This window comes from Delphinapterus leucas, chromosome 8 (genome assembly GCF_059928025.1).
Source record: "Delphinapterus leucas isolate spDelLeu-1000000601 "Yukka" chromosome 8, BTC_Dleu_Yukka2, whole genome shotgun sequence".
Lineage (NCBI taxonomy): Eukaryota > Metazoa > Chordata > Mammalia > Artiodactyla > Monodontidae > Delphinapterus > Delphinapterus leucas.
Genome location: NC_143136.1, coordinates 11,198,506 through 11,214,852, shown reverse-complemented (window position 1 = coordinate 11,214,852; position 16,347 = coordinate 11,198,506). Strand labels below are relative to the sequence as shown.

The following is a 16,347-nucleotide window of genomic DNA, read 5'->3' as shown; positions in this document are numbered from 1 at the left end:
TACCTAAACAAATGTTTCCTGTAGGAGAAAAATAAATTTACCCCAAAGTGTTTTTGTTTCTTTTGCCTCCTTTAAAAAACAAAACAAACCCAAGATAATGTTTATGTTCATCTCTACCTGTGAATGATGGCTGTGTGGAACAATAAAGAATGCACTGTAACCTTTAATCACTGAGAAATATTCCCGCAGGCAGGATACCTGACTAAACAGTGAAATAAAAATGATTTAGCTATAGATAATAATAGAAAAAATAGATCAGGGAGCAACTTTAGTCCTATACTTCATTTTCATTTTTCTGAAATTTCAGAAATCTCCAAATAATAAGTCATAATGGTCAAAAATAGGTTTCAATTCATTTGATTTTCCAGGACAATCACAAACTCTAGATATAGTCCTGACCTCATGCTGCCCTCCCTTTATGCACCATATTTTATGACACACATATTGTACTTTTTTCCCTTGGTCTTTTAGAAGGTCCTCATATTGTGGGGAGCATATATAAAAATGACACGTTCCACCACGGTGCCATTTGGTATTAGACTCATTAGTGGCAATAATCCCAGGCATCTACAAGTAAAGGAAAAGCCATTCACACTATATTCTATTGAACAATAGTTTTTGCTGGTTGGCATAGTACAATTTAAATGGATTTTTGTTTCTCTGTGACCAACTAGGTAAAATGACATATATGTCTGATTATATGGATAAGCTTTATCCAAAACGATTATATTATATTATATATCCGTTTATATATATATATATATATATAAACGATTATATTATAGGGGGCAGAATTGAAATCCAGAAGGCAGGTGGTGGGAAGGGGGCTACTGCAGGCCTGAGTTCTTACTCCAGTGACATGAAATCATACATGTCTGGGAACCTCAGCAGGACAGACATGATGTAACCAGTGGTCGGGAACAACTTGAATGATCAAAATGGATGGCCAGATGGAATCGGAGTAGCGGTCCCACAATCACTGCATCTCAGTGGCTACTTACTTAATCATGGGAGAAGATGGCATGCTTTCCTGATAAATGTCCAGGTCCATAATGCCAAGACTGCTAGTGGCACTACTGTTGCCATTGCTGACAAAGCAAAAGTTTACATATTAATGCCAGTGTCCACCACCTGGCCACACTGCTGACACCGATGCTCCACCATTCTAAGAGGTTCTTCCTTTGGTCCCCAGAAGAATACTGCTTAGTGTCTAGGACTCCTAAATTGATCTTTATTTCTGACCAAATCAGGGGAAAACACAACAGAAGACATTTTTGGCTCAAGCCAACCATCATCGTCATCATCGTCGTCATCAATGTTTTGTAATTTCTGCAGTGGTCGTACCTGGTGGACCACACCTAGTGGGTGACAATCAGCATGACTCCCTTCTTCCCCATCCTAGTGACAGTAAGCATGTTTATCCATCAGCAAGAGACTCCTTGAGTATACCTCCAGAGACTAAGATACTTCTGAGAACGCTGGCTGAGGGGGAAGATACGGGAATGCTTATCTGCCTGCTTCTTGGCTTTTGACAGAAACCAGCGATGCATGTTCTCTTTTCCCTTTGCCATTCAGGGGATTTTTGTCAGGGATATTCCATAGGACATGCATTTGTCTCATTTTTTTTCTGAGGGACTACAGAATTTACAAGTACAGAGTTGGGCAATGCCAGAGTTTTATAACTCTATCTTAAAATCTTTGAGAAGTAGCAACACCTGATGCTTTGTGTGTTGTAGAGAAGGAGGGATCACATATTGCAACATTTTTGTAGGATGCACAATCAACATATGGTCTAGTTACTAGCCTGGAATTTGTTTACTGAAACACAGAAGAGTTGAGCCCATTTTTAGGTTCTTGCAAAATGGAATGCATCCAATTTCACCAAACTCACTGTATTTCCTCATACCTTCTCTATTTTCCAATGACGTCTCTTCAAGTAAGGTTTTCAAAGAGTGAGTGCTGGGATATCGTGTAATGGGACAGTCTTCCTTCAGGAGTTCCATGAATAAGCAACTAAATCCCCTCATTTCAAATTCCTGTCTTGGTTTTCGTGTGGGGTACTGAATGTTTTCACTGATTGAAATCTGATGACTCAAACATTGCTCTGGAGGTAATTAACTGTATAAATTTATGCTAAGTCCAGAGATTCAAATTCTCTTTGCTTTCTATCTCTATAGATAACATTTCCCACCAGTTTTTGAAATTTTAGATAAATCACTTAACACTGTGAAATTTTCCTAAGTCTAAACAGACTGAACTGTCAGAAGTAAAATTTTCAAGGAGCCATACAGCCAGATGCATCGGAAGCCCATTTTCCAATTGGCCTTTCTGGAAAGTCTGTGGACTTGTTGGCCCAGTATCAAATAAGATTTTGGGTAGAAACATGAAGATTCTTTTCATTCTCACCTCACAAAGGACTAGTTTTTAGTTTATGTCTCCTGATTGGCTCAGGTCCTCCCAAATCTGATCTCTCTTTAGCACCTCTCTAGCTTTTCTAGAGCAACAATACAGAGGGCAGGCAGAGAAAGGGGAGGAACAGTCAGGCCAAACAACACAACACAGTATGGAAACGCCTCATGTAAACCCAGCCTGTCTTGCATCTGAAATACAAATGAACCAGAAAGAAAGTGTCAAACACACCAGGTGTAATAGCAGCTCTTCTTTAAAAACTCACAGTTGTCATCATTGAATGCACTAGCTGGAGCTTGCGGAGAAGGGAACACAGATGACTCTCAACCTTGGCCAAGCTAGTTGAAACCATAACTGGGTATTAGACAGCTCTCAGCACAAATTGTGACGGGCAGTCTTTCTTTTTTGCGCTATTAGGGACCCTTTGCAGAGAATGATTAAAATGCATTTCTGGAATCTGTGTTGAGACCTGTTTCCCTGGCAAGTCATTTAAAGAGCAGGTACCTCATGGATCGCTCACTGAGCTGCAGGAAGCTGCTGGTGTCATCTGGGTTTTCTTCCTCATTGGCGAGCTGGGACCAGCTGTCCGTGCTCTCTCCACTGCTGCCGGGAGGGTTGGAGAACTCGTCGGGGGCTCTGCCTTCTGTTGAGACTTCAGCCTCTGGTACCTCTCTGGCATCAGGGCTGTCACTGTAGACGGTAAGATATTACTAAGAGTGCAGGCACAAGACTGACCTTTTCAGGGGAACCTCACTGCATGCTCTGCTGAGCATGGATCTCTGCCATAGTCAGCAGGATGTCCTAGGACATAGATGGAATCTTTCTTTTCAGGATTACTCTCTACCTTTTGCCTTTTCAGGATTACTCTCTACCAGCTTTCTTATTTCTTCATTTGATCTCTTTCTACGGATTCCCTCCGTTCATTTAAAAAACATGTTGAAGCAACCTGGCCTGCATACATAAGAATTATTGAAGGGCAGTGGTGTTTAAAATAAAGATACCCAGAGCATCCTTCCCCTGAGATTACGATTCAGGGGTTCTGCAGGAAGGCCCAGAAACCTGCATTTTAAACAACCACCCCGGGTGATTCTAATGCAAGTTGTATATGGACCATGTTGGGAGAACACCCAGCCCATTTCTAGTGGTTTACCAAACCATTTTGCCTATAAATGCCTCTATATGTATTTTGCACTTGCAGCCACATTTTTTTTTTTTTTTTTTTTTTTTTTTTTTTTTACCCCATCCTCTCCCTCTGAAACCTCTGATTTGTATCAGCATCACTTTTCTGGATGAGCACCTTTTTATATCAGGCATTTAACCTTTGATCTGACAAGGTTTTTTCTTTGAAACCTTTCCTCGTTGGCTTCCCACGAATTTCTGCCTTTCTGGACACTCCATGCCTGGAACCTGGTTCTCTCTTTGTCCTTTAAACATAGTATAGCCAGCTCTGATTGATTCACTGCCCTCCTTTTCAGTCTGTCCCTACGCAGTCTCATCTATTCTGCCTGTGAAAATAGCTTCCAAATCTGAGCTCCAGGCAGGGCCCCTCTTCCTGATTCTGGGGCTCTTTTCCTCAGTTGGTCTTCGGAACATCTCCAATCTGTCTCACTAACATCTCAGAATCGACCTATATAAAACAAATTCTAATTGCCCTCCCGTCCTCTTCCTGTATTTCTTATTTCATTGACCTTTCTGAGTGTCCGGGCTTAAAATCTTGCAGAAAACTTCTGATTTCTCCTTGACCTTTACATTCAATCATTTGCTATGTTTTTCAGTTCCATCTCTAAAGTTTCTCTCACATACTTATCTCTGTCTCTGTGCTCAGGTAGTTATGTTAATTGAGATCTTTCTAAATTTCTAGAATTTAGATTTGGAAGGAACCTCACAGATTTCCTGTACATTAGGATGCCAAAGCCCAGTGAGGTGGAATGATTTACCTGAAGTTACAATAAGAGTTGGTACCAGACATCGGATCTCAAGTTTTGAGACTCCTGGGCACTGAACCTTGACTTCTTGCCTGGACTATATTGTGTCAGCCTCCTAACAGTTCAGCCGTGACTATTCTTCCTCTTTCAAAACCTTCTTCACACATATGCCAGGTTAATGTTAATTAACGTTCTCAAGGCATATATCTTTGGCCTTTCTTGTCAAAAACCTTCAAGAACTTCCTAAAGCTAAACTCTTTCCTTCTCGGTCTTCCCTTGCCTATCCAGTTTTATCTGTATGACGCTAGTTCATTACTGAGTAAAACCAGACTCTCTGCTGCTCCTCAAATGTGCCATACATTTCCTGCCTCTTGACCTTTGCCCCGTTGCTTCCTCTGACCAAATGCTGGAGACCAGGGTGCTTTGAGCACTGTTCCTGCAGTCCAGTGCTGTAGCTTCCACTTCTACCACGTGTCGTCTATTCAGCTTGGACAAGTTGTTAAAACTTTCCAAGAAAAATAAGAATACTAACCTCATAATGGTTTTTGGAAGAAATAAGCTAGAAAATAAAATCATTTAATGCATTTATCTTAGTGCTTGTATGTAAGTATATATTATTCTTTATTAGTAAATTATATAATTCATTAAGAATCATATGTCTAATAACATTCTTTCCTGATCCTTGTTTCTTACTATTCCTTAGCCAAGATGCTCTCACCTCCCTGAAGTCGTCCTTAATCTCTCTCACTAGGGCCATCTCTCTCTTGAATGATCAAAGCAATTAGTCTGTCTTTCTTTCTTTTCGGTAGCACTTAATGCTTCCTAGTTTGCAGTCTAGTGTATATACCATACATTATTAAGAGCTTTTATACTTTTTTATGTATTTGGAGTAGAGCTGTGAACACATTAAATGTTTTTTAGATGAATATGTTATTGTTAAAATTACCTCGCTTCATAAATAGAACCATATTCAAATTTAGATAGCCCTACCTGTTAAGTCTTATGTGGAAAGATATGAGAAAGATCTTTCTTACAAGCTAATGGCATTCTGAATAACTACGGTATTGAGGTGTGGCAGTTTCTATCACACTCTACTGCTAACACTTGGTGGAAGCAGGTTTTTAATAAGCTTGACTTCCCATTTGTTTGCCTGGCACAGTGACACACACACACACACACACACACACACACACAAGTGCTCTGGATTAGAGATCAGACCACTTCTTTTCTCACAGAGCAGCTTGCATTCATTCTCTGTGCCCCAATTCCCTACTGCACACTGCACCTTTAGTGAGGTTTGCACCAGAGGAGAGGAACCTCAAAATTATCACGCCTGGACACATCTGCCTCTCTTTTTCTCCAGGGAGAGAAGGGAGAGAGAGAGACATGATGGAGGAGAGAGCCCTTTGCTCTAGATTAGAAACACATTCAAATCTTTTCTGTGGAGAGGAGGAGATGTCACTACCCTGGAATGTAATTAAACAGCTCCAGGGAAATGAATCACTGTATCTCTTTAGAAGTCTCTATCTTCAGGGTTAGTATTTGATCAACCTTCATTCCAGGTGCCAGTGCTCTTTGCTCAGAAAGCCAAATGTACAGAAATGTGAACAGATTCATGGAGACTTTTCTCCATAGGCTCATCAAAAACTAATAGCACAAAGAGAAGGACATTAAAGTTTGCAAACAAAAAGCAAGAGTGTATTTCTCAGTTGACAATGAAAAATATGGTAACTCGGTGAGTGGAGACTGGAATGCTTTTCTTGGCCCTTGTGCACTGGCTGTAGAGAGTAATGGCAGCTGCCAGTCCACACTGAGAGCTGTCCTCAGATTGGGAATTGCCTTGCCAGGGTTATACCCTATCCCAGTGAGCACCCCAATGACCAGCTGACACAGAGATATAAAAGTCCACCCTTGCCTCAATTTGCACTAAACATGACAGACCATCCCAGCTTCAGGGTTTCCTATAGGATGCACTGTGCCCTCAGGTACAAACATATTTGGGGGGGGGACCATCTCCCTCTGTCCACTCTTGTCTTTCCTTCCTTCTTACCCATGTATGTACACTTTTCTCTGGAGAGCACTCCTTGACAAATTATATATATTTGCCTGAACTCTCCTTCTCAAGGTCTGTTCCCAGGAAATACAACTTAAGACACTTGATCACTTTTATGCAAAACACTTGATCGGTTACAGAAAGATCTACATAATTTTCCTCAATCTTAGAATTAGTACTGTTTTCCTTTCTCCAAAAATGGTTGTACTTTTTACAATATTTGCTAAAATGAGTTCTAGTATAGAGTGTAGAGTTTCAAATGTAGAATTTTTTTGGTGTGATTAAATATCCCCTTGATATGTGAATGAATTACATAGGTAATAGCACACCAAATCTTGTCCCTAAGATTCCTTCTCAAAGTATCTGTACAGGTGCGGTTTTGAGGTGTGGCTGTTTCTAGTGTGATCTGTTGCTAACATTTGGTGAAAAGAGATCCTTAATAAGCTTGATTTTTCTTTCAAAAATGTTGAGATTTTTCTAAATTGAGCAGATAGAAAGGGGAAGAATGGATGTAGCCAAAGGAGTATTCACTGAATTTAACTAAATTCAAATGAAAGATAAGTTAATTCACTGATGACAAATAGAAACAATATACATATTCCCCAAAGTGGAAATGAGGCAAACACTCAGCACAAAGGGGAGGGCTCCTAAACCATTTGTTTACTTGGTTAAAAAATAATTTCCTGGACTAATTCCTTACTGAATTAGGACCTTATGTTATTAAAAAAATTCATTATAGGATATTCCTTACTAAATCAGAAGTTAAATCTCAATGATTGACATTAAACATCCAGCTTAAAAATGAATCTGTCAGTATATTTTATTTTATCTCAATTTCCCACTCTATTTACAGTAAATCTCATACCCCATGTCACATAACTAGGGATTCAGAATGAATAGTGATTATATCTAAAACACTAGTTTCCATTTTCTTTTGAGAGAAATTTATAGGTTTGTTCATTTTTCCCAGACTGAACCAGGAGGAAACAGAAAATAAAAACAGACCACTCACAAGCACTGAATTTGAGACGGTGATTAAAAATCTTCCAACAAACAAAAGCCCAGGACCAGGTGGCTTCACAGGCGAATTCTATCAAACATTTAGAGAAGAGCTAACACCTATCCTTCTCAAATTCTTCCAAAATATAGCAGAGGGAGGAACACTCCCAAACTCATTCTATGAGGCCACCATCACCCTGAATCCAAAGCCAGACAAAGATGTCACAAAGAAAACTACAGGCCAATATCACTGATGAACATAGACGCAAAAATCCTCACCAAAATCCTAGCAAACAGAATCCAACAGCACATTAAAAGGATCATACACCATGATCAAGTGGGTTTTATCACAGGAATGCAAGGATTCTTCAATATACGAAAATCAATCAATGTGATAAACCATATTAACAAATTGAAGGAGAAAAACCATATGATCATCTCAATAGATGCGGAAAAAGCTTTCCACAAAATTCAACACCCATTTATGATAAAAACCCTCCAGAAAGCAGGCATAGAGGGAACCTACCTCAACAAAATAAAGGCCATATATGAAAAACCCACAGCCAACATTGTTCTCAATGGTGAAAAACTGAAAACATTTCCACTAAGATCAGGAACAAGACAAGGTTGTCCACTCTCACCACTATTATTCAACATAGTTTTGGAAGTTTTAGCCACAGCAATCAGAGAAGAAAAAGAAATAAAAGGAATCCAAATCAGAAAAGAAGAAGTAAAGCTGTCCCTATTTGCAGATGACATGATGCTATACATAGAGAATCCTAAAGATGCTACCAGAAAACTAGTAGAGCTAATCAATGAACTTGTTAAAGTAGCAGGATACAAACTTAATGCACAGAAATCTCTTGCATTCCTATACACTAATGATGAAAAATCTGAAAGACGAATTAAGGAAACACTCCCATTTACCATTTTAACAAAAAGAATAAAATACCTAGGAAAAAACCTACCTAAGGAGACAGAAGACCTGTATGCAGAAAACTATAGACACTGATGAAAGAAATTAAAGATGGTACCAACAGATGGAGAGATATACCATGTTCTTGGATTGGAAGAATCAACATTGTGAAAATGACTCTACTACCCAAAGCAATCAACAGATTCAATGCAATCCCTATCAAACTACCAATGGCATTTTTCACAGAACTAGAACAAAAAAATTCACAATTTGTATGGAAACACAAAAGACCCCAAATAGCCAAAGCAATCTTGAGAAAGAAAAATGGAGTGGAGGACTCAGGCTCCCTGACTTCAACAATACTACAAAGCTGCAGTAATCAAGACAGTAGAGTGCTGGCACAAAAACAGAAGTATAGGTCAATGGAACAGGATAGAATGCCCAGAGATAAACCCACACACATATGGTCACCTTATCTTTGATAAAGGAGGCAAGAATATACAATGGAGAAAAGATAACCTCTTCAATAAGTGGTGATGGGAAAACTGTAAAAGAATGAAATCAGAACACTCCCTAACACCATGCACAAAGATAAACTCAAAATGGATTAAAGACTTAATGTAAGGCCAGACACTATCAAACTCTTAGAGGAAAACATAGGCAGGACACTCTATGACATAAATCACAGCAACATCCTTTTTGACCCACCTCCTAGAGAAATGGAAATAAAAACAAAAATAAACAAATGGGACCTAATGAAACTTCAAAGCTTTTGCACAGCAAAGCAAACCATAAACAAGACAAAAAGACAACCCTGAGAATGGGAGAAAATATTTGCAAATGAAGCAACTGACAAAGGAGTAATCAGAATTTACAAGCAGCTCATGCAGCTCAATATAAAAAATACAAACAACCCAATCCAAAAATGGGCAGAAGAACTAAATAGACATTTCTCCAAAGAAGATATAAGATTGCCAACAAACACATGAAGGAATGCTCAACATCACTAATCATTAGAGAAATGCAAACCAAAACTACAGTGAGGTGTCACCTCACACCAGTCAGAATGGCCATCATCAAAAAATCGACAAACAATAAATGCTGGAGAGGGTGTGGAGAAAAGGGAACCCTCTTGCACTGTTGGTGGGAATGTAAATCGATACAGCCATATGGAGAACAGTTTGGAGGTTTCTTAAAAAACTACAAATAGAACTACCATATGACCCAGCAATCCCACTACTGGGCATATACCTTGAGAAAACCATAATTCAAAGAGAGTCACGTACCACAATGTTCATTGCAGCACTATTTACAATAGCCAGGACATGGAAGCATCTGCCCATCAACAGATGAATGGATAAAGAAGATGTGGCACATATATAGAGTGGAATATTACTCAGCCATAAAAATCAACGAAATTGACTTATTTGTAGTGAGGTGGACGGACCTAGAGTCTGTCATACAGAGTGAAGTAAGTCAGAAGAGAAAAACAAATACCGTACGTTAACACATATATATGGAATCTAAAAAAAAAATGTTCTGAAGAATGTAGAGACAGGACAGGAATAAAGATACAGACATAGAAAATAGACTTGAGGACATGGGGAGGGGGAAGGATAAGCTGGGACGAAGTGAGAGAGTGGCATAGGCTTATGTATACTACCAAATAGATAGCTAGTGGGAAGCAACCACATAGCACAGGGAGATCAGCTCAGTGCTTTGTGGCCACCTAGAAGGAGGGTGGGAGGGAGATGCAAGAGGAAGGGGATATGGGGATATATGTATACATATAGCTGATTCACTTTGTTGTACAGCAGAAACTAACACACCCATTGTAAAGCAATGATACACCAATAAAGATGTTAAACAAATAAAAAAATAATAAAAAATAAAGGTAAATTTCTTTCCTAAGCACTTTAGCTGTATACGCAAATTTTTATATGGTATGTTTTCCTTTTCATTCAATTAAAAATTTACTTAAATTTCCCTTGTGACATTCTTTGACCAACTTATAATTTAGAAATTTTTCAAATTTTTTGGGGTGTGGATTTCCCAGGCATCTTTTTGTTATTGATTTTTATTTTAATTCCATGTGGTCGGACAACATATTCTATATGAGTTTAATTCTTTTTAAATTTATTAAGACTTGTTTTATGGCCTAATGGTCCATCTTGGTGAATGTTTCAAGTGTACTTGAAAAAAAATGTATATTTTGCCGTTTGGTGGCATCCTTAATACATGTTAATTAGGTCAAGTTGACTGAGAATGTTACTCAAGTCTTGTAGTATATCCTTATTGACTTTCTCTCTGCTATTCTATCAGTTACTGAGAGAAGAGTGTGAAATTTCCAGCTGTAACTGTGGATTTGTCTATTTCTCCTTCCAGCTCGATCAGATTTTGTTTCATGTAGTTTGGAGTTCTATTATTTAGGTGATTACATATATACATTTTCCATGTCTTCGTGATGAATTGGCCCCTCTATCATTATAAAATATCCCTCTTTACTCCTGATAAAATTCCCCTGACAAAATTCCTTATCCTGAAGTTGATTCTATCTGATATTAATATAGCTACTCCATCATTCTTATGATATTTCTTTTTCCATTCTTTTATTTTTAACCTATCGGTTATTTTATATTGGAAACACATTTCTTATAGATGGTTTATGGTAGGGTTTTGCCTTTTTATTCAGCCTGACAATCTCTGCTTCTTATTGGAGTGTTTTGATCATTAAAAAATTAATGTAATTATCAATATGCCTGGGTTTAAATTATTATCTATTGGTCCCATTTATTCTTTGTTACTTTTTCCCTCTTTTCCTGCATTTCTCTGGATTAACTAAGTAATTTCTACCATTCCATTTTATCTCCAGTATTGACTTATTGGCTTTTTGTTTTACCTTTTTAGTAGTTATCTCAGGGTTTACAGTATGCATCGTCAATTTGTTATAGTCAATTTTCAGATTACATTACACAAATTCACTTAGAAAGGAAGACTTTTACACTTCCATTTCCTCTTCCTATCCTTTGTGCCATAATTGACATGTATTTCAGTCCCTCATGTCATAAAGCAATATTTTTTGTTTTAAATAATTATATCTTAAAGAAATTTTAAAATTAACAAAATATTTTGTATTTACTATTTGTGGGATTCTTTGTTTCTTTGTGTACATCCAAGTTCCAATCAGCATTATTTTCCTTCAGCCTAAGAACTTCCGCTAACATTTCTTATTGTGCAAATCTCCTATTGGCATATTCTCTAAAATTCTGTTGTATAAAAATTACTAGTTAGCTTTTAAAATAGGCTTTATTTTTTTTCAAGCAGTTTTAGGTTAACAGTAAAGTTAAGCAGAAAGAACAGAGAGTTTCCATGTCCCCTGCCCACACACGTACATAATAGCCTCCCCCACTATCAACATCCTGTACCAGGTGCATTTGTCACAACTAATAAACCGAAATCAATGCACCATTTTCACCCAAAGTCCACCATTTACATTAGGGTTCACTTTGGTGTTGTACATTTTATGGATTTGGACAAATGTATAATGACATGTATCCACCATTATAGTATCATACAGAATAGATTCACTGCCTTAAAAATCCTCTGTGCTCTACCTATTCATCCTTTCCTCCCTCCTAAACCCCTCGCAGCCACTGATCTTTTCACTGGCTCCACAGTTTTGCCTTTTCCCAGAACGTCATATAGTTGGAATCATATAGTATGTAGCTTTTTCAGATTGGATTCTTTCACTTAATAATGTGTATTTAAGTTTCCCCTATGTCTTTTCATGGCTTAATAGCTTATTTATTTTTAGTGCTGGATAACATTCCATTGTCTGGATGTTCCAGAGCTTATTCGTCTATTGAACTACTCAAGGAGGTCTTGGTTGTTCCCAAGTTTTGGCAATTGTGAATAAACCTGCTATGAAATCTTGTGTGCAGGTGTTTTGTGTGGACATACATTTTCAACTCATTTGGGTAAATACCAAGATCATATAGTAAGTAAGCTGGATCATATAGTATAGTAAGTAAGCTGGATATATAGTAAGTAAGCTGGATCATATAGTAAGAGTATGTTTATTTTTGTAAGAAACAGCCAGACTGTAATCCACAGTAGCGGTACCATTTTTGCATGCCCACCAGCAATGACTGTGAGTCCCTGTTACTTCACATACTCACCAGCATTTTGTGCTGTCAGCGTTTTGGATTTTGGCCATTCTCATAGATGTGTAATCGTATCTTATTTTTGTTTTAATTTGCAATTGCCTAATGACATATGATATTGAGCATCTTTTCATATGCTTATTTGCCATCTGTATATCTTCTTTGATGGGGATTCTGTTCAAGTCTTTTGCCACAGTCCTTTGTCAGAGATGGTCTTGGGGAACATTTTCTCCCAGTCCATAGCTTGTCTTCTGGTCTCCTTGACAGTGTCTTTCACTGACAAGAAGTTTCTAATTTTAATGAAGTCCAGTTTATCAATTATTTCTATAGGTCATATCTTTGGTGTTGTATCTAAAAAGTCATTGCCAAAAGCAAGGTAACCTAAATTTTCTCTTACGTTCCTTTCTAAGAGTTGTATAGTTTTGCCTTTTACATGTAGGTCTATGATCTATTTTGAGTTAATTTTTGCTAATGGTGTTAGAGTTGTGTCTAGATTCATTCTTTGCGTGTGGATGTCCAGTTGTTCCAGCACTGTTTGTTGAAAAAACTATTTTCTGTTGTATTGTCTTTGATCTTTTACCAAAGATCAGTTGGCTATATTTGTGTGGGTCTATCTCTGAGCTCTGTATTCTGTTCCACTGACCTATTTATTTACCCTTTTACCAGTATCACAGTCTTGATTACTGTAAGCTTTGTAGTAAGTCTTGATGTCAGGTAGTGTCAGCCTGATTTGGTTTTTCTCCTTTAATATTCTGGTTATGCTGGGTCTTCTGCCTCTCTGCATAAACTTTAGAATCATTTTATCAACATCCACAAAATAAGTTGCTGGGATTTTGAAAGGGACTGCATTGAATCTGTGGTTCAGATTAAAAAGAATTGGCATCTTGCCAATATTGAGTCTTCCTATTCATGAATAGCCTTTATTTTTTACTAGGTAAAAAGCACTAGGTTGGGAGTTTTTTTTTTCCTTCAGCACAGTAAAGATGTCATTGTTTGTCTTTTAGTTTATATTTTTTTGCGGTAGAAAGCTGTAACTTTTAGTTTTGTTCTCCAGTATGTAAGGTTTCTTCTTCCTTAGGTTGCTTTTAAGACTATTCCTTTATCACTGGTTTTTAATAATTTGATTGTGATGTACACTGATGTGGTTTTTTGTCTGTTCTGCTTAGACTTCATTGTACTTCCTGATTTATAAGTTTATCATTTTCATCAACTTTCATAATCATGTGTACTTTAAATTTTGAAGCATATTTATAATAGTTATTTAAAGTCTTTGTTGGTTAATTTCATCATCTCTGTAATTTCTAGGTATATTTATATTGAATAATTATTGTCTCAGTTATGGGTGACATTTTTCTGCTTCTTTGAATGTGTAAAATCTTTCAGCTTAACTGGACGTTAAGCTGAAAATTTATATTGTTGAGTGCTGAATTTTGTTGTCTTTCTTTAAAGACTATTGGGCTCATTCTAGGTTAAATTAGCTTCAGTTCAGCCTGATTTTTCAATGCTTCTCTTCAAGTTTTGTCAGGGCAAGTTTAGATCAGTTTTTATTTTTCAGGGATAGTTTAGCCCTAATTCTACGGTATGATTTCTTTCAGGGTCTCTGCTAAATCCTGCATATGTTTAACATGGTTTCTCCACTGTGGCTGGTTGGAACTAAACGTTTCCTAGTCCTGTGTGAGCTTGTGGCGTTGTTAGCTTACAGATTTCTAGCTTCATGGGGTTTCACCTATACATGCATTGCTTAGGGTTCAGTAACAGACTCGAGGGGAGCCCTCTGCAGACTTCTGGAGTTCTTTCTCTGATAGCGCCCTCCAATCTCTGAATCTTCAGCTGAGTGACCACTGAGTTCTGCTCAGATTTGTCCTCTTTGTACTTCTGTCTGCAAAGGAAATCCAGGGGCTTCCCTGGTGGCGCAGTGGTTGAGAGTCCGCCTGCCAACGCAGGGTACGCGGGTTCGTGCCGGGGTCCGGGAAGATCCCACATGCCGCAGAGCGGCTGGGCCCGTGAGCCATGGCCGCTAAGCCTGCGCGTCTGGAGCCTGTGCTCCGCAACGGGAGAGGCCACAACAGTGAGAGGCCCGCGTACCGCAAAAAAAAAAAAAAAAAAAAAAAGGAAAAGGGAATCCAGGCAGAAAGTTAGACTATATAAAGCTCACCATGTTTGTTTTCCTTATCTCAGAATGCTGCTTTTTGTGAAATGTCTGACAACAGTTGTTTCATATATTTTGTCCACTTTTCTAGTTATTTATAGAGGGAGAACAAGTTCAGCTTCAATTACTCCATCATGGGTGGAAACAGTAGTCCTTTCACATTTATCTTTTGTTATAGTTTTCTCTGCAGATATGCCATTAAAGTTTTGATTCCAATAATCTAATTTTAAATAATTATGTTTATATCTAGCAATGTTTAATTTCAATGATTATACTTATCTCTTGTAGTAATTAACTGACTTTTAACTCTACCTCATTCTATTTTTTTTTGCGGTACGCGGGCCTCTCACTGTTGCGGCCTCTCCCATTGCGGAGCACAGGCTCCGGAAGTGCAGGCTCAGCAGCCATGGCTCACAGGCCCAGCCGCTCCGCGGCATGTGGGATCTTCCCAGACCGGGGCACGAACCCGCGTCCCCTGCATCGGCAGGTGGACTCTCAACCACTGCGCCACCAGGGAAGCCCAAATCTACCTCATTCTATTTTGATTGCAGTTTTTCCCACTCCCGTTTTGTATACCTTAATTTTTCAAATATTTAAAATATGTTATATTCTGTATCTGAGCATCCCCACATCTGCAATCTTTGCTAACGATAATTCTACTTTGATATTTGTGAGTCTTTCTTATAGTGCCTTGATTCCTGTGTATCTTGGAATTTGAAGTTTTGAGCCTATATTTGATAGGCATTATCTATCGAAATCCTTTGAGACTTGGGATTAAATATCAAGAGATTTATTTTTGCCTCTGCCAAGGTCTCACAGTGTTGTTAACCTAAGATTGCTTTAAGGTAATTTACCAGTTTGTGGTTTCCTACATCATGAAGATGGTGCAAATTAGAACCCCAAACATGCATTAAGGCAAGCTGTGTTTATAAATGCTCAGGGGAAGTTCTCTTCTACTCTGAGCTCTACTCAGAAAGATATGTTTTCTTATCATGTCCTTTTTCTGGTGGGTGGACTAGTTTCTAGCTAGAACACCATAATGCTAGAGATACAAGTCCTTCAATTCAATTCTTCATTTTGTCGGCACCCTTTGTCTCTTCCTTTAGGTCTCGTCTCAAATATCAACATCCTGTCTTAAGTGGCCACTTCCCCCAAAAGGTAACTCTCTACCACATTACTCTTTTTATTCTCCTCTCATCACACTCTACATCACACACTTTTTCCAAAGGGTTTTTCCATGCATCTTGTCTGTCTCTCGCACTGGTGTGTAGGAGCCATGGAAACAGACACTAAATCTCTATTTTCTTCTGTGCTTGCAGCCCCAAAGGCAGTGTGTATCACAGGTGAGCATGCAAATATTTGTTGGATGAATAATTATTTTTCTTGAAGCAAATATAAATGAATACACAACATAAAATATATTTCTAAAAAAATTATGTTAGGTCTGTGAGTGCAACATGTGAATGCTCAAAATTCTCAGTTTGGTGTTTATACCTTGTGGTCTCAAATTATCAAAAAGTTAGGTAATTGCTTTTCAAAAATCTCAGAGAAGGTGGCTGAGTTAAGAACACATCGCTGCTCACCAGTAGGATAATATTTTCCCCCAAATCAAGAACTGGGTTATCCTAAATCACCCTTAAGCTCTTTATAATTGATATAATTTGGTACCTGGACAAATGTGCTAGCCTAAAATACAATAGGTATTTCTATTTGGGCCTGCCATGGTGAATTCT

At 38.1% G+C, this 16,347-nt stretch overlaps 1 protein-coding gene across 1 annotated transcript in view; it reads right to left on the bottom strand.

The window, feature by feature from the left end:
* SPHKAP (SPHK1 interactor, AKAP domain containing) overlaps window positions 1-16,347 on the bottom strand; it is a 129,171-nt gene that overhangs the window by 11,432 nt on the left and 101,392 nt on the right. Inside the window, exons 8-9 of the mRNA XM_022567882.3 lie at window positions 2,914-3,099; window positions 1,002-1,088 (exon numbers count right to left, since the gene is read on the bottom strand). Of these exons, the coding sequence (XP_022423590.2) occupies window positions 1,002-1,088; window positions 2,914-3,099 (273 nt within the window). The remainder of the gene's footprint in view (window positions 1-1,001; window positions 1,089-2,913; window positions 3,100-16,347) is intronic.